The 18,584-nt window shown below is 45.6% G+C and overlaps 1 protein-coding gene across 3 annotated transcripts in view; it reads right to left on the reverse strand.

Moving 5' to 3' along the window:
* The window catches only part of ace2 (angiotensin I converting enzyme 2), a 105,896-nt gene that overhangs the window by 26,809 nt on the left and 60,503 nt on the right, over positions 1-18,584 (reverse strand). For all 3 annotated transcript variants that reach the window (XM_078559537.1, XM_078559536.1, XM_078559535.1), the window contains 3 exons: positions 18,075-18,197; positions 12,108-12,286; positions 8,005-8,063 (listed from right to left, as the gene is read on the reverse strand). In XM_078559537.1, coding sequence (XP_078415663.1) covers positions 8,005-8,063; positions 12,108-12,286; positions 18,075-18,197 — 361 coding nt within the window. The remainder of the gene's footprint in view (positions 1-8,004; positions 8,064-12,107; positions 12,287-18,074; positions 18,198-18,584) is intronic.

An 18,584-nucleotide genomic window follows, 5' to 3' on the forward strand; every position in this document is an offset into this window, starting at 1 on the left:
TCAGGTGCACTTAAAGTTCCACGGCTGCATCTCCATGATATGACCCTGATCACAGAGCACAAGCGAGCTGCCCTCAACCAGACAGGAATCAGTCATTCTCAGAAGCTATGTGAAGATTTATGGAGTGTCCTCACTGCACGTTGTTATCATCCTCCTGCGATCGAGCGACTACTAAGGCCTCCACTGCACCTCCATGACAGGAGCATTCTCACAGAGGGTATTCATGCTGCCATAAAGCCAGACTGGAGTCCACCACCGAGGACCCCCTCACCCTCATCCTCATCCCCGTTTGCGTCCTCCTCATCTGAGGAGACCTCCAGCTCCTCCATCTCTTCCTCAGCCAGCTCCTCTCCCCGTTGCAGCGCCAGGTTGTAAAGGACGCAGCAGACGACATCAATACGTGACACCCTCTGTGGGCTGTATTGCAGGGCTCCACCAGTCCAGGCACCGGAACCTCATCTTTAGCATCCCAATGCTCTGCTGCACTAAGTTGCGAGTTGCAACCTGAGCCTCATTATAGCGTCGCTCTGCTGCAGTCTGAGGCCGCCACACGGGTGTCATCAGCCGCGGAGTGAAAAGCTCTGAAGCACTTGGTGGCACTTTGATGCCTCTGCGTTGCTTGAGTGGGCAGATAAGTTAGGAGCCCGACCCCAATCATATCAATGTGGCTGCGCCTGAACTGTCTCAGCTGCAGAGGAATGGTCACTTTCTACAGGTTTCCCTAATGTGTGGCCACTCCCCTCGTCCACCCAGCCCCCCACCCCGAATGCTTGTGCACTATATTCAACAGCAGGGTTGCCCTTGCTCCCCCCACCACTCTCACAAGCCACCTCGACGGCAGGGCTGCTCTTAACCCTGACCCGCTAATGCCCCTCAAGCTTGAAGTCCAACAGGCAACCCTGGCATGCTTTCCCCCCAAATATGGATGGACAATTCAGCGAGGGAGGGTGGGGGGGGTACGGGTACAATTCTGGCGGGTGGCCTGATAATGATATGCTGATGTATTACAATGAGGTTCCCGATGTCCAAAGGCAGGAAACGTGGCCCACCATCGGCAGGCTGAGTGGACAATCCCGAACTGGTTTCACGCTGTCATGAAACCGATTGCGCCATATTGCCTGCTCACACCTCCGAACACACCCGATGCTGGTGGGCACAGAAAATTCCACCCTAAGTCCCAGAACTGGAGGACAAGGTATGTTTTAGGGGTCAAAGTTGGGGAGTGTAGGGAAAGCCTAGGGGAGCGGCACAAGGGAGCAATTGGGATGTCGGGGGAAGAGGCCAGGCGGCGGAGGGAGTGGAGGGAGGGCCAGCAACCACTGGACCTTAAGTTGGGGGGCCACCTAACTTCAGAAGAGGCCTTCTGATGGAGGACCGTCCCCTTCCAGCCTGAGACCTAAACCCCTTCTTCCTTGGGCTTCTCCCACGCCAGATTAATCCTCCAGCCAGCCTCAAAATTGAGGCTGGGCAGGGAACGGCCCTTAATAAGGGCATCAATTGGGGCAATGGCAGGCACCCTGCCTGAGGCCTTGCCCGCCCCAGCATAAAATCACCGCGAGGTCAGGGCGGGAACCCAGCGGGAATCCCATTCCTTCAATTTCATTCTCCCGCACCACCCACTCCCCCACATAAAAACCCAACAGCGGGGGAATGTGAAATTCAGGCCAATATTTTCAGCAACAAAGTTAGTGAACACAAGTGTTGTTTCTGTTTACATGTATTCAGTGTTCAAATTAGAGAGAAGATTGGAACAGTCAGCCCCAGTATCACTGGGCATCATCTGTGCCTCAATGGGGAGCACATCAGTGTCCGAGTCATTACCATGGGTTCAAGTCCCGTTCCAAATACTTGAGCATGTCATGCAGGTTGACACTGCCAATGCAGTCCTGAGGGACAACTGCTCTTTCGGAGGTGCTGCCTTTCAGATGAGCGATTAGCCTGCCTGCCCTCTCGGGTGGGAGTAAAAGGTCTCTTGGCACTATTTTGAGGAAGAGCAGCTGAATCTTCCTGGTGAACAGGCTAATATACCCCTCAACCAAAGGCATGAAACAGACCTCGCTGCATGCTAGTTGGGCTGCGCTTCACCTACATTACAACACTGACTACTCTGGAAGCACTTCATTCGCTGGACAACATTTTGGGATTGCCTGAGGTCAAGAAAGGCACGATATAAATATAAGTCTTTCCTTCTATCAAGTGCCTTATTCCATTATTTCTAATCTATATTAATGACATAAATTCAGACACCCATTGTAAACTGGCTAATTCTGCAGATTATACCAAACTAGAAAGTTGGCTTTCACACTGGAGAAACCAGCCCATAGCCTAAGAATAAAACTGGATAAAATCTGTAAACAAGTGAAACAGTGTCAGGTGAAAGTACAGGTGGGTGTGAGATAACACAAACTCAGAGGGAAGATGCGCGTACTAAGGGCAGTGGAGAATTAGCTCAAGATAAAATTGAACACCATCTGCAACCGACACCAGACTTAACAGGAGGAACTTTCAACTTGTGAGCAAAAAGGCTCAAGGCAGGCGGCCTTTACCTGATGACAGTTACATGAATGGCGCTGGGAATGGGACAGGCAGCCTGTTGTGCAGAGAAATTCTGGGGCAGGCCTGATGTCAGGACCTGGTGATCCGCAGCTTTTAAAAGGAAGGTGTGCCACTCATTCTGGGGCTCAACTAAAGTCTGCTGGCAAAGGAGTGCCAAGGTTGTTTGATGATACTGCAGGGGTTTAACAGAGGGAGTGAAATGGAGGAATAATATCCTATTTCCATCAGAATGGCTGGAAAGTGGCCCACCACACTTGCCTGGAAAAGGCAGTCGGAGGTAGCTGAGTATCATAATTGCAGAAATTGAGTCCCTCAGACCTACTAAGGTGTTAAGGGGAACTTGTTTGAAGCAGTGATATCAAGGAAGCTCACACATTTTGGACACGTGATGCAAACAGGAGAGGAGTGTCTGGGAAAAGGGGTAATGCAAGGGAAAACACCTGGAAAATGTGCACAAGGAAGACCCAAGATAAGGATAGACAATATCAGAACGTGGACTGGCCTCTACAGGACAGGCAGTGAGGGCAGCGGAGAATAGAAATCTGTGGAGAAAGATAGGTCATGGTGCAACCAGCCCTCGGAATGAGGATAGATGAAAGACAAGACAAGACAAGACCTACAATACACAGAAGATCAGCCCATTGTCACGTGTGAAGAAGTTTTTCCTCGTGTCATTCCTAAAATGAGTTTTCACCAATTTCAACCCGCATTCTCTTGTTTCAATGCCTTGACTTGCCTTGAGATCTTGCTCTAGATTTACCTCATTTTATCTACTTCTAAAAGCCACAGCTACAACGCCAAAGAATCACGGTTTTCCAGTCTTTTGTCCCTCATAATTGATTTTTACCATCTATGGCAGTTAGGCCTAGATTTCCCCCCCAGACCTAACCTACTGTTTCTAATCTTTTCCTCCTGAGAAAATTAAATTTAAAGAAGATTCCCTTTCCTTATCTCTTGTCCCCCTGAATTCCCACCACCCATTTTGAAAGTGGAAGCAAACTTTCATTTTACACAAGCAGGCTATTTTTGGCTGAAAGCCAAAAGGATAGGTAGATTTTTCAGGCAATCAGAATTCTGGATATGAAAGATATATCCACCCCATGATATTACCATAGCAACCCAAGACCCATGTTATATAGCATAGTATGAAAGGTGTCATCCATCCAGTCATCTCTTTGTAGCATACAAAGCACAATGACCCTTGAATGGGTAAACTCAGCCACAGTGCTGGAAGGGTTAATTGCAATATCATTTTGTGCTGACTAGGGTTAAGATTTTATTGACCAATGACAAAATAAACTTGCCTCTGCTACTGCACTATAAAAAAGGCACACAAAGTAATAAAGCTTGTCAGCAAAACTGGCAGCTCCAGATAAGTCACGAGATGACAGCTCCTTGTAAATAAGACCGATGGCACTTCAGCTATAATTACCTCTGACCCATTATTAAAACAGGTAAAGTGATACTGCTTTTGGCTGAGCCACATGACAGTGAGTTTATTGAGTGCATTCAGTGTTGCACTTTGTCATTGCACTGATTCACTGTACTGCAGAGTGGTGGAAAAAGGTAGTGAGTACCTGGATTGATGCCAAGAGGAAGAGAGACTTTACTCTCGAGAGGGGGGAGGGACGATGCAACAAAGAACAAAGAAAAGTACAGCACAGGAACAGGCCCTTTGGCCCTTCAAGCCTGTGCCGATCATATTGCCCGTCAACTGAAACATTTTGCACTTCCGGGGTCCATATCCCTCTATTCCCATCCTATTCATGTATTTGTCAAGCTGCCTCTTAAACACCACTATCGTACCTGCTTCCACCACCACCTCTGGCAGCAAATTCTAGACACTCACTACCCTCTGCGTAAAAAACTTGGCCTGCACATCTCCTCTATAGTTTTCTCCTCTCACCTTAAATCTATGTCCCCTAGTAATTGACTCTTCCACCCTGGGAAAAAGCTTCTGACTATCTACTCTGTCCATGTTACTCATAATTTTGTAAACTCCTATCAAGTCGCCCCTCAATCTCCGTCGCTCTAGTGGGAACAATCCGAGTTTCTCCGACCTCTCCTCATAGCTAATAACCTACAGACCAGGCAGCATCCTGGTAAACCTCCTCTGCACCCTCTCCAATGCCTCCATATTCTTCTGGTAATATGGCGACCAGAATTGCACGCAATATTCCAAGTGTGGCCTAACCAAGGTTCTATACAGCTGCAGCATGACTTCCCAGCTTTTATACTCAATACCCCTGCTGATGAAGGCAAGCATGCCATATGCCTTCCTGACTACCTTATCCACCTGCGTTGTCACTTTCAGTGACCTGTGGACCTGTACACCCAGATCCCTCTGCCCGTCAATGCACTTGAGGGTTCTGCCATTTACTGTATAATTCCTGCCTGTATTAGACCTTCCAAAATGCATTACCTCGCATTTGTCCGGATTAAACTCCATCTGCCATTTCTCCGCCCAAGTAATGAAAAGAATCTTCACCTCCTCGTCATTGCTTAGAGTGCGGGATTGCAGAACCTTTGGACTATTGCTTCACCACCGTCTGTTAGTGAGCAGTGTTTTGCAAAGAAAGTCTTAAAAACAAAACTGTGTGCAAGGGACATTCAACAAATTTTAAGCCACAGTCAACCGCTCTGTTTCCCCCACTGTTATTTCCACTGCCTACCATGCTCATTCACCCAATCTTGTACCCACTGTTTACCATGTTGTTTCACCCACTCTTGAACACTATACCATGCTCATTTACCCATTCTTATGCCCACTATTTTTACTATGCTGTTTCACATAATGTTAACTCACTTTTATACCCACAGTCTACCATGCTGCTTCACCCACTGTACTCTCTGTTTACCATGAATTTTCAATTTTTAGTCTACAAATGTAATTTAATTGCTTTTGTGAAATGATAATGGCAAGAGGACACCTGAACATTGCTATTCATTATTGTCGAGTCAGTTTAATTAACCATTCAGCAGTGCCAGTTATTGTACTGAACAGGAACATAACTATAAACCCTGAAGATTGGAGTGTTATTGAATATTTAGAATGTAAATCATACTTTTACAATATATAGTGATCATAACATGATAGAATTTCACATTCAGTTTGACGATGAGAAACATGGGTCTAAAACTAATGTCCTAAACTTAAATAAAGGTAATTACAAAGGTTTGAAGGCAGAGTTGGCTAAAATGGACTGGGAAGGTAGCTTGAAATGCAAGACGGTAGAAAATCAGTGGCAGACTGTTAAGGAGATATTTCATAACTCTCAACAAAAATATATTCCATTGAGAAAGAAAGACTCTATGAGAAGGATGCATCATCCGTGGCTAACTGAGAAAGTGAAAGATGGTATCGAGTTGAAAGAAAGTTGCACATTGCTGTGAGAATTAGAGTTAAGCCAGAAGATTGGGAATATCTTAGAAACGAGCAAAGGATGGCTAAAATCTAATCGAGGGATAAGTTAGCAATTGAGAGAAAACTAGCAAGAAATAGAAAAACAGACAGGAAAAGCTTCTACAACTTTCTACAACAGACTGATTCCTGGGATGACAGGATTGTCATATGAAAAGAGATTGGGTTGACTAGGCCTGCATTCACTGAAGAATGGGAGAGGATCTCACTGAAATGTATAAAATTCTGACAGAGTTGGACAGACTGGATGCAGGGAGGATGTTTCCCTTGGCTGGGGGCGTCTAGAACAAAGGGTCACAGTCTCAGGATATGGGTTTGACCATTTAGGACTGAGATGAGGAGCACCTGTGGAATACCCTACCACAGAAGGCTGTGGAGGCCAAGCCATTGAATATACTTAAGAGGCAAATGGATAGATTTCTGGACTCTAAAGGCATCAAAGGGTATGGGGGGAGAGCGGGAGTATGGCATTGAGATTGAGGATTAACCATGATCATATTGAATGGCAGTGCAGGCCCAAAGGGCTGAATGACCTACACCTGATTCTATTTTCTATGTTTCTATGAAAGGAGTAACTAAAGTGAGTGCTGTTTCCTTACAGGGTGAGGCTCAGGAAGTAATAATGGGAAACGAAGATCACAATCACTGGAGAAAAAGTACTGTGGAAACTAATGGGACTAAAGGCTGACAAATCCCCTGGACCTGATTGCCTGAATCCCAGGGTGTTAAAAGAAGTAGTTACAAAAATAGTGGATGCATTGGTTGTAATCTTCCAAAATTTGTTAGATAATGGAAAGATCCAAGCAGATTAGAAAACTACAAATGTAATACCTCTATTCAAGGGAGGAAGGAGACAGAAAGCAGGAAACTATAGGCCAGTTAGCCTAATGTCTGTTGTTGGGAAAATGCTAGAATCTATTAATAATGAAGTAGTAGCAATAGATTTAGAAAATCATAAGACCATCAGGCATTGTTTTGCGAAAGGAAAATTATGTTTGACTAATTTATTTGAGATCTTTGAGGGAGTAACGAGTAGTGTGGCAGTATGGATAAAGGGAAACAAGCAGGGGTAATGTATTTGGATTTCTATAAGGCATTCGATTAAGTGCCACATTAAACATTACTACACAAGATAAGAGCTCATGGTGTTAGGGGTAATACAATTAGCATGGATAGAGAATTGGCTAACTAACAGGAAACAGAGGGTCAGAATGAATGGGTCATTTACAGTTAGCAAATTGTAATTAGTGGAGTGCCACAGGGATCAGTACTGGGGTCTCAGCTTTTTACAATCCATATTAATGACTTAGATGAAGGGGCCGACTGACTATATTGTAGCCAAATTTGCTGCTTACACAAACATACGAAGGAAGGTAAGTTGTGAGGAGAACACAGAGTCTGCAAAGGGAAACAGATTAAGTGATTAGGCAAAAAATTGGCAGATGAAGTATAATGTGGGAAAATGTGACATTGTTAACTTTGGCTGGGAGAAAAGAAGAATATTATTTAAATGGCGAGAGACTGAAGAATGCTGCAGTACAGAGGGATCTGGATGTCCTTGTACATGAATCACAAAATGTTAATATGCAGGTGCAGCGAGTAATTAGGGAAGCAAATGGACTGTTGACCTTTATTGCAAGGGGATGGGAAGCTTTGCTACAGCTATACGAGGCATTGGTTAAACTGCACCTAGAGTATTGGTGTCCTTATTTGAGGTGGGATACACTTGCATTGGAAGGAGTTCAGACAAGTTTCACTAGGCTGATTCCTGAGATGAAGGGGTTGTCTTATGAGGAAAGGTTGAGCAGGTTGGGCCTATACTCATTGGAGTTTGGAAGAATGAGAGATGATCTTATTGAAACAAATAAGATCCAGAGGGGCTTGACAGGGCGGATGCTAAGAAGATGTTCCACCTAATGGGGGGTCTAGAACTAGGGAACACAATCAGATCAGATCGGCTCAAGGGGCTGAATGGCCTTTCCCTGTTCTTATTTCTTATGATCTTATGATAAGAAAATCAATCTTACAGCATTTTCTCCAAGGGCTGCATTCAAACTAATCCGTACTTTAATTGCATCTTTTAGATCTGAAAGTAGAAAGAAGGAAGAAAATGTCCACCAGTTTGATTCAGCATCTAGAACAAGAGCTCAAAAAATAATTTTAAAAGTCTGAAACGCATGATTATATGTGATTATATACTTTCTATACATTTAAATATAGAGAAAGCTTCACCTCTGTGCCCCCTTCTTTGGCCAGGAATCTCCCACCTGCACAGCGAAACCTTTGACCCATCTTCAGTATTCACACCACCTGGATCTGGCCACTTAAATCCCTCTAAATCATTTCATCGGGAACTGCCAGTGTGACATTGGCCATCTCAATACCTCTATTCTCCTCACTCATTCTAACCTACCACCCTCAGAACATACTCTCCATTTTCTCAGACCCAACCCCAACATTGACATTAAACCTGCTGACAAGGCAGGGGGGTGGTGGTGGGGTGTGGGTGCCGCTGTTATTGTTTGGTGTGCCGATCTCTGCCTAACATAGGCTCAATGCCAACTCTCTCTGGCACTTTTGCCTACCTCCCCTGGATCATGACCACTACTGTGCATCAAACTATCACTTTCAACACTGTCGCTGACCTCATTTTCTTAATGGCCTACAACCCCAATCCCAAATCAGATTCTACCTCCTTCCCAAAATCCACAAACAGACTGTCCCAGCCGGCCCATCATTTTAGCCTGTTCTTACCCCATGAAGCTTATTTCTTCCTACTTCAAGCCTAGTTTTTCTCTCTCCCTTTTGTTGCAAATATTTAGTTCATGGTTCACGTTAGCATTTTAGGGTAATTTTTAATTCCGGGAGGATTAAAGTTGTAAAGGGAAGGTAATTAAAATACTGGGCTTCAGAACACCTCAAGAAATGACAGTTCAAAGGGTGACTCATGTTTCTTTAAAAGAATAGAAGCAGGGGATGGTCTTACTTAACTGGGGAGCTGGAAACATGACATCTGCAATGCTTGTAAGAAACACGTTCCAGAGTTTTTGTTTTTGGAGTTAAAGCTAAATTAGTTCAAAAGCATTCAGTGAACCCTGAAAGGTTGTAAAAGCTATTCACTTCAGATCAAAGAAGATATTGTAAATGGGAGGTAATTAATCTGAAGGCCGACCCAAGGATATCCCAGAGCAGGCTATGTCATCATGGAGATGGGTAGAGTTTAGGGAGGTTTTTTGGTTTCAATTTATCTGGATGGTTGCTGGGAGATTTCATCGCAGTTTGGACCTGGTGTGGTTTGCAGCTCTTTGAGAAGATAACCAAGGTAAATGATAGTTAGTTAGGTCTGCACTGTAAGCAGAGCAAAAAAATCACTTCACTGTTCACCATGCGTAATGCAGGTAAGGTTTAACCTCAGTTTGGATTTTGTGAGGGAGCTAGAAGATTGCCTAGTTTGAAATTATTGGAAGTATCTACAGTGGGCCTCACAGAGTCTTGTGGCAAAGAAAGCAACGAGTTAAGATTAGCTTGGAAGTAAGCAGAACAAGGGACTGAGGCCTCCACAGCCAAGAGAGGGTAAAGTGAAAGTTTTCCCTCTGAGAATAGCTGGAACTGAAGAGATTTAAAGATAGTTTCCAGAGTACTACGGCATAATCATGGTTGTCTCCTATAGAAGTAAGTAACTTTAAAATATCATATCATTTAAGAGAATTCTTGAGGGCAGTAAGAAGTAAAGCTAAGGGCCTAGCACATGTGACTATATGTTATAGTGTTAACTTAAATGTATTTGTTTTGTTCAATTTGTTCTATATACAATAAAGTTTGTATTTTGTAAAAAAAAAAGTGAAATCTGGTGGCATAGTTATATTGGTTAAAATGAGGAGTTTGGGTCTCTCTTTAAATGTGAACAGTGCCTAACAGGATTGTAAACCTTATTGAGTCTCTCCTCACCTGCACCCGTGACACTTCCAATGCCTTCCACCATTTTAACAGTTTCCAGTTGCCTGGCTTCAGTCATCTCCTTTCACGGTGGACATCCCTCTATATTACCATCCCCTTTCAGGGCAGCCTGAGGCTCTCCACTTCTTCCTGAAATGGAGAGCCAGTCCCCTTCCACCACTTCCCCCTTCCGCCTGGCTGAACCCGTTCACACATTGACTTGACTCTAGACTCGACTATTCCACTCCTGGCCGGCCTCCCACATTCTACACTCTGTGAGTTTGAAGCCATCCAAATCTCTGCAGCCCACTGTCCTAACTCGCACCAAGTCACATTCACCTATCACCCCTGTGCTCACTGGCCTAAACTGGTTCCCAGCCTCGATTTTCAAATGATCATGCTTGCTTTCAAATCCCTCCATGGTCTTGTCCCTCCCTATCTCTGCAACCTCCTCAAAGCGCTCAATCCTCCGAGATATCTGCTCTCATCTAATTCTGGTCTCTTCCGCAATCCCGATTTTAATCGCTTGACTTGGGGAATGTGCCCCAAGTTCTGGGATTCCCTTCCTGAAGCTCTCTGACTCCCTACCTTTGCTCTCCTCCTTTAAGATGTTCCTTCAAACCTACCTCTTTGACTTTTCTTTCTAACTCTGCCGTGAAAGTGCCTCGGGGATGTTTTGTTATGTTAAAGGGGTTATTTAAATATAAGTTGTTGTTTTTACATTTAACATCTTCTCCTTTGACTGCACTCACTTTCTCCAAATATGTTTATTATTAAGCTGGGATTGTCCTCACTCAGTTCCACTCTGACCTATTCAATCACAGCTAGTGCTTCTCAAGCAGTAGTTTCACTTACTGTCCCTGCTCATTACCAGGCAAGAGTGAGTGATGGGTGAGTAAAGGTGAGTGAGGGAGAGTGAAGAGTGAGTGGTGAGTGAGTGTGATAGGTGAGTGATGAGTGAGTGAGTGAAAGGTGAGCGATGACTGAGCAAGGGATGAGTGCTAACTGAGTGAGGAATGAGCAAGTGAGGGGCCAATGATGGGTGGGTGAGTGAGTGAGTGATGGGTGAACGAGGGATGAGTGAGGCATGAGTGGGGGGTGAATGATGCGTGAGTGAAGGGTGAGTGATAGGTGAGCGAGCGATGGGTGAACGAAGGATGAGTGAAGCGTGAGTGGCGGGGTGAATGATGGGTGAGTGAGTGAGTGAGTGAGCGAAGGATGAATGATGAGTGAGTGAGGGTGAGTGATGGGTGAGTGAGTGAGTGAGTGAGCGAAGGATGAATGATGAGTGAGTGAGGGTGAGTGAAGAGTGAGTGATTCTGACTGATGTTGAATAGGTTTGGGTCAGGTGTGAGGTAGAAATGTAAAACATCTGAATGATGGCTCCAAACTGCCTCGAACCCAGGCACTTCCATTTTTAAATGTACTGGGTCTGGGCACGACCAACCAACCTGCTCCCTGGGGGCAAGTTGCTCATTTAAATATTATAATCAGGCCTTGTGCCTCAGATTTAACATCCCTGAGGTTTCTTAACAACCCTCTGAGGGCCCTTCTGATCTCTTCCTGATCTCCCCTCCACCCACCGACCACTTCCCCCCCCGCCCCCCGTGGCCTCCATTCTCCTCCACCACTGCCCCTACCAGCCTACCTTCGAGGCTTCTGATCCCTCACTCCTCTCTGCTCCCAAGCCTCTCAATCTGGCTGGGAATTGGAACCAAAAAATGTTAATTAGACCTGGGGTCAAATTTGGCACCCCCTCTGCTCACTCCGCTCCTTCCCTATAATGACAAGGCTTTAGACTCATACTGCACAGAAGGAGGCCTTCTGGCACATCATACTTGTGCTGGCTCTTTGAAAGAGCTTTCCAATTAGTCCAACTCCCCTGCTCTTTCCCCAGAGCCCTGCACATTTCTCTCATTCAGGGCCATAAGAACATAAGAAATAAGAGCAGGAGTAGGCCACTCGGCCCCTCGAGCCTGCTCCATTGTTCAGTAAGATCTTCCAATCTCAGCTCCATTTTCCCACTCTATCCTTTGGTTCCCTTATCTGAAGAAGACAGCAAAACACTGGGAAAGAGTTACATCCTTTACAAATCATCATTTCACCCGATTGATCACATTAATAAGTGCAAAACCAACAAAATCACCAGTGAAACATGTGAAGAGATTGCTGGGTTAATAGGCCCTTTACTCACATGGGCTCCAGGTGGTGTCCCAACCAATCGTTCGACCGGCCTCTGCATTATTTTTCTCCAGCCAGTCAGTCAAGGGTTGAAAGTATTTGAGCAGAGGTGCAGCATTCATTTTAGTTTCTCCAGTTACCTGCTTAAGTGCTCTGGTCCAGGATTGAGACTTTCCTAATTTAAGCATATCACTGCACCAGAGAGAAAAACAGGAGGGAACAGGTAAGCCCCTCTGTGCATGTGGAGATAATTTATCATTCCTGCTATCTATTTATCTATAACTAAAGGACTGAAACTCTTTCGAGTTATCAACAGTCACAGATTGCAACTCTTTTGAGTACAATCACAGTTCTTGGTTTCCGGGAGTGGGACACGAACCCACAACCCTCTGATTCAAAGGCGAGGGTGCTATGAACTGAGCCACAGCTGACACCTCCAACTAAAGGACTGAATGGCTCCTCTGTCCAGGTTGCATTTAATTGAACAATCAATGTGCTGAGCATGGTAAGGAATAGAATCATGAATTATTCCTCACACAGTTGACATTCACTTGGTCTTACATACCTTGTGGACAACAATAACTTGCATTTATATAGTATCTTTAACTGTATCTTTAACTGTGTGTGCAGTATTGGTCTCCTTATTTAAGGAAGGATGTAAATGCATTGGGGGTGCTTCAGAGCAAGTTTACTAGATTGATACCTGGAATGAACGGGTTGTCTTATGAGGAAAGGTTGGACAGGCTGGGCTTGTTTCCACTGGAGTTTAGAAGAGTGAGGGGTGGTTTGATTGAAGTATACAAGATCCCGAATGATCTTGACAAGGTAGATGTGGAAAGGATGTTTCCTCTTGTGGGTGAGTCCAGAACTAGGGGCCACTGTTTCAAAATTAGGGGTTGCCCTTTTCGGACAGAGGTGAGGAGAATTTTTTTCCCTCAGAGGGTTGTGCGACTTTGGAACTCTGTGCCTCAGAAGGTGGTGGGGTCACTGAATATTTTTAAGGCGGAGGTAGATAGATTCTTGTTAGGCAAGGGAACCACAGATTATGGGGGTAGATGGGAATGTAGAACTTGAAACACAAACAGATCAGCCATGAGTTTATTGAATAGCAGAACAAGCCTGAGGGGCCGAATGGCCTACTTCTGCACCTATTTTGTATGTTCGTACGTTCTTAACTCAAAATCAAACAAAGTTGAGATTGAGCCAAAAAGGTGATGTTAGTTGTGTGACTCGAGGCCTAATCAGAGTTAGGTTTCAATCAGGAGCGTGTCAGTCCATTGGTAGCACCCTTACCTCTGAGTAACAAGTCTGTGGATTCAAGCCCCTCTCATAGCCTGGAGCAAAGAGGTCAGGGGTTGACACTCCAGGGAATGCTGACTAGTTGGCATTGCCCACTTTTGGTTGAGATGTGAAACCGGATCCTGTGTGCCCTGTCAGGTGGATGTAAAAGGCCCTGTGGCACCATTTTGAAGAGCAGGGGAACTCTTCCTGGACAATATTTAATTGCTAAATCAATGTCACAAGAACAGATTACCCAATCATTATCAGCCAATGGAGTACTTTTGAAGTGTAGCCACTGCTGTAATGCAGGAAACATGGCTGCCAATTTGTGCACAGCAAGCTCCCACAAACAGCAATGTGATAATGGTCAGATGATCCTTTTCTCTGACAATGACTGAATGATAAACATTGTTAGTTACATAAATTAAGGTTAAATGTATACAAGCGGGGTTGGGGGGGCACTCATTGGCTGGGCCAGCATTTATTTTCCATCCCTAATTGTCCTTGAGAAGGTGGTGGTGAGTCGCCTTCTTGAACCGCTGCAGTCCATGTGGTGTAGGTACACCCACAGTGCTGTTAGGGAGGGTGTTCCAGGATTTTGACCCAGCAACCGTGAAGGAACGGCAATATATTTCCAAGTCAGAATGGGGAGTGGCTTAGAGGGGAACTTGCAGGTGGTGCTGATGTTCCCATCTATCTGCTGCCCTTGTCCTTCTGGATGATAGAGGTCTCAGGTTTGGAAGGTGCTGCTGAAGGAGCCTTGGTGAGTTGCTGGAGTGTATCTTGTAGTTGGTACACACTGCTGCTACTGTGCGTCGGTGGTGGAGGGTGTGAATCAAGCAGGCTGCTTTGTCCTGGATGATGTCAATCCTCTTGAGTGTTGTTGGAGCTATACTCATCCAGACAAGTGGAGAGTATTCCATCACACTCCTGACTTGTGCCTTGTAGATGGTGGACAGGCTTTGGGGAATCAAGGAGTGAGTTACACACCACAGGATTCCCAGCCTCTGACCTGCTCTTGTAGCCACAGTATTTATATGGCGAGTCCAATTCAGTTTCTGGTCAATGGTAACCCCCAGGTTGTTGATAGTGGGGGATTCAGCGATGGTGAAGCCTAGGGACGATGGTTAGATTCTCTCATGTTGGAGATGGTCGTTGCCTGGCACTTGTGTGGCACGAATGTTACTTGCCACTTGTCAGCCCAAGCCTGGATATTGTCCAGGTTTTGCTGCATTTGGACATGGACTGCTTCAGTATCTGAGGAGTTGCGAATGGTGCTGAACATTGTGTAATCATCAGTCCCCACTTCTGACCTTATGATGGAAGGAAGGTCATTGATGGAGGTGGGTATAGGTGGTCTTGGTGATGATGAATGAGGTCGATAGCTCAGCTCAGGGTTAAATAGGAACATCAACATTGAAAAACTCAGGAAGAGGGAGGAAGCCAGGGGCTAAGGAATGGATTTTGTGGTGGGGATCAAAGACAATGGGTGGAATCATCCCAGATTTGCATTGAGTGAGGTACCAGGCGGGAAAAATGACGTTTTACCTGCCGGCCACAGTGGCAGCTATTCACGCCGTATCATCCCAAGCCCGCCTAATTAATTATGCATTCGCAGTATGCATTCCCAATTTACTGGCGGGCGGGCTCCTGCCACTCTATCACTTCGCCGCATCATCGCGCCAGGCACCACATTTAAAGTACAGCCGCGCTCAGCGCTTCCATTCCAGGGCTGCAGCAAAGAAGACATGGCCCTGAAAGTCAGCCCTCGAGTGCCTTTTGGACACCGTGGTGGCCTGCTGTGATGTCCTCTACCCCAGCTCTGGCCACAAGAGAGGCAGTAACATCTCTTGTTGGAGATGGTCATTTCCTGGCACTTGGTACGGTGGCAGTGGTGGTCAGTGCCGATGCTGCACAGAAGAGATTGGCCATCCAATGCCGATAAAGGATGAATGATCTCATCCGTTCAGCCAGGGTAAGGCAACCATCTCATCACTCTAAACTCACGCACTCAAGCCCATCACACATTCACTGGCATCTCACTCACTGCCAGCTCAAGGCTTCACCACTCACCCTCTCACACACACACTCTCTCATGTCTATCTGGCCTCATCTCCTTTGGAGACTGCCTCCTCAGCCCTCACCATCTTGAGGCCACTTGCACAGATGAACATGTGCCCCCACACACACCCTGGGTTACCCTCCTTCTCCAGTGCAGCTCTGATCCTGCAGCCTCTTCCCTCACCAGAGGCCACTTCTCCCCATTCACCAAACAAGCCCGAGCCCTGCAGCCATTGATAAGCCACCCACATATGGCTGATCTGGTAGGTAGAGACCTGCCTGTGGGCCCCACTAAAAGTGATGTGGTGCTGTCTGTGAAGCCTGGCGCTGATGACTGCGAGTGCTACCCGAAGCAAGATAGGCAAACAAACCTTGAAGTCCCAAATGAAGTGCAACTCACCAGGTGCACGCCTTATACATGCTGTTGTGAAACACATTGGCGTGTTTTCCTGCTGACATGGGCGGACAATCCAGTGGGCAGGAGGGAGGAACGATTCTGGCAGGCTGGCCTTATAATGATATGCAGATGTATCACAATGAGGTTCCCGAAGTCCGATGGCGGGAAACGCGCCCCGCCATTGGAGGGCTGAGGGCACAATTGCAAACTGGCTTTACGCCATCGTGAAACCCATCGCGCCATATTGTCCGCTCACGCCACCGAACACGCCCGACACTGACGGGCACAGAAAATGCCCGCCAATAACTTTGGTGTGCCAAATGTTTAATTGGAGGAAATTATACCCCTCCCGGGATTGGACTTGGATTAACATTCTGACAAGACAGAGGCTGTGGAGGAATCGGCAGAAGTGGTGGGGCGGTAGAACTTGGGATGTCAGCGGACATGTGCAGACTGCTCCTGTGTTTTCTGATGATGTCATTGAGTGGCAGCATGTAGATGGAAAATAGGAGGGGGGCGGCAGGGCAAGATCCTTCGGGGTAGACCAGTGTGAGAGTGGGAAGAGAAGCCATTTGCAAGTAACTCTCTGGTCACAACTGGATAGACGGGAATGGAAGCAGGTGAGAGCTATTCCGACCAGCTGGACAATGGAGATAAACTTTTAGATAACAATGGTGTGGTCAGCTGTGTCAAAGACTGCAGACAGGTCGAGAAATAAAGATTGTGTACAATGGTAATGGGCATAGTGGATGTCATTTGTGACTATATAGCTTTTGCTTTGGTGCTAGGCTAGAAGCAGAAACCTAATTGGAAGGGTTTAAGTATGAGTTGCTGGAAGTACTATCCTCTTCCAACTTGCTAAATCCTCTCCTTCTAATCCCTGATTTTGAGTTTCCAAAATCCATCACTGTCAGCCCAGGATACCAGCTCTGAATTGTTATTTGAAAAGGAAAAATGAACAGGGTTACAGGGAGAAGGCACGAGGTGAATTGCTTGTTCAGAGAGCCAGCACAGACACAATGGGCTGACTGGCCTCCTTCTGTGCTGTAACAATTCTGTGAAATTCACAACATTCTCTCCTCCTGTTCCCTGGGGAGATGCCCTTCTGAAAGCCAGTTAATTATGACAAAAAAGCCAAACGAAATAAAAACCTTAGTGTGGAAATCCTTATAGTTCACAATACTGTCCCTAGACTTCAATTAGTTACATAACCCAGGAGGTAAGATTATGAGAAAATATAAAAAGAAAACGATCCATTCAACCCATTAAACTCACATTTTCCACACACACAGGTGCATTTCTCAATCAGGCCCCAGTTGATTGATCCAACATGAGCAATTAACATGAGTGTCAGTTCACAGACCCTGCCTGATTGTGTGGTTTGAGTTTCATTCATGATCGAATTCTTGCTTCCTATTGGACCTGGCGTTAGGAGCTTGATGCTAGGATAGAAAATCAGGTTTAAGTCACCTGATCAAAGCTGCTGACAAGGGATGATGGGTAAAACTCAAGAGACGTGGCTGTTTAATAAAAATTAGCTGCACTTGGAGGGAAATGTCAACAGGCTTTTGAAAAAATAATTTGAATGTTATTTTACATGTACCTTTGCAAAGCTTATCTGTGTAACATAGGCTGACAATACCAAAATTGGCAAGTTCAAAAGGGTTGTAAATCTTTGGAACTCTCTTCGCCAGAGAGTGGTGGAGGCAGGATCATTGAATATTTTGAAGGCAGAGTTAGATAGATTCATGACAAACAAGGGAGTCAAAGGTTATCGGAGGTAGGCGAAAAGTGGAGTTGTGACCACGATCAGATCAGTCATGATCTTATTGAATGGTGCAGCTGATCAAGAAGCCAAATGGCCTACTCCTGATCCTAATTTGAATGTTCACATGTAAAAATTGGAGAGACAGGGAAGTGAGTCTTTATCTAAGGAAGGAGCTACACAGCATTCCAAACCCCTGATGACGGCAAGCAAACAGAGAGGATAAGGTGTAAAGCATGCATTGCTACTGTGCCTGTTTGCTTTAAGAAGTAACTTTGATACACTGTTCTGTTCTGTTGAAGGGTCATGTGGACTCGAAACGTCAACTCTTTTCTTCTCCACCGATGCTGCCAGACCTGCTGAGTTTTTCCAGGTAATTCTGTTTCAACTTTGATACACTACCTGGAATTTCCTGTGAATTGAGTGTGCTCATATTCGATCTACACCGGGACACCCAAAGAATTGAAAAAACTTGCCTGAGCGCTTTGCCTGCTGCAGTGGAGTTGGTGATAGCACATTTGTGCAGTTCACCTTTGTGGTTAGCCTTTCTACACAGCGCTTCATGGAACTGGAACTGGTAGAATGTCCTTGTGTAGTACCTAAAGAGAATATGGCAACAGAGAATTTTATGTTACACTGTGAAGTAGCACAACTAACACACACCATTTCTGCTCTTTACATCAGCTGTAGCTTGCACAGTAGAAAACATTCCAATCAGCGAATATGCTGCATTAATAACCCATCGACATAAATCAGAACTCAAGATTTCTCAATTGTTATATTTGGCAGGAATGACCGACCACAAGGAGGATAGTTTCTGTCAGTATTCCAGGAGGACTATTCCCCGGGAAGCTGGTCTCTTGTTACTTTGACAAACTAATTATAAGAGGGGAGGCCCAGGAGAACTTGAGGGCAGCTTTCACCTCAGATGCCCTAGGCCTCAGAGGCAGTTAAGCCATAAGTTTTCATTTGTTGCCCCTTTGAAC

This window comes from Cetorhinus maximus, chromosome 16 (genome assembly GCF_964194155.1).
Source record: "Cetorhinus maximus chromosome 16, sCetMax3.hap1.1, whole genome shotgun sequence".
Taxonomy (NCBI): domain Eukaryota; kingdom Metazoa; phylum Chordata; class Chondrichthyes; order Lamniformes; family Cetorhinidae; genus Cetorhinus; species Cetorhinus maximus.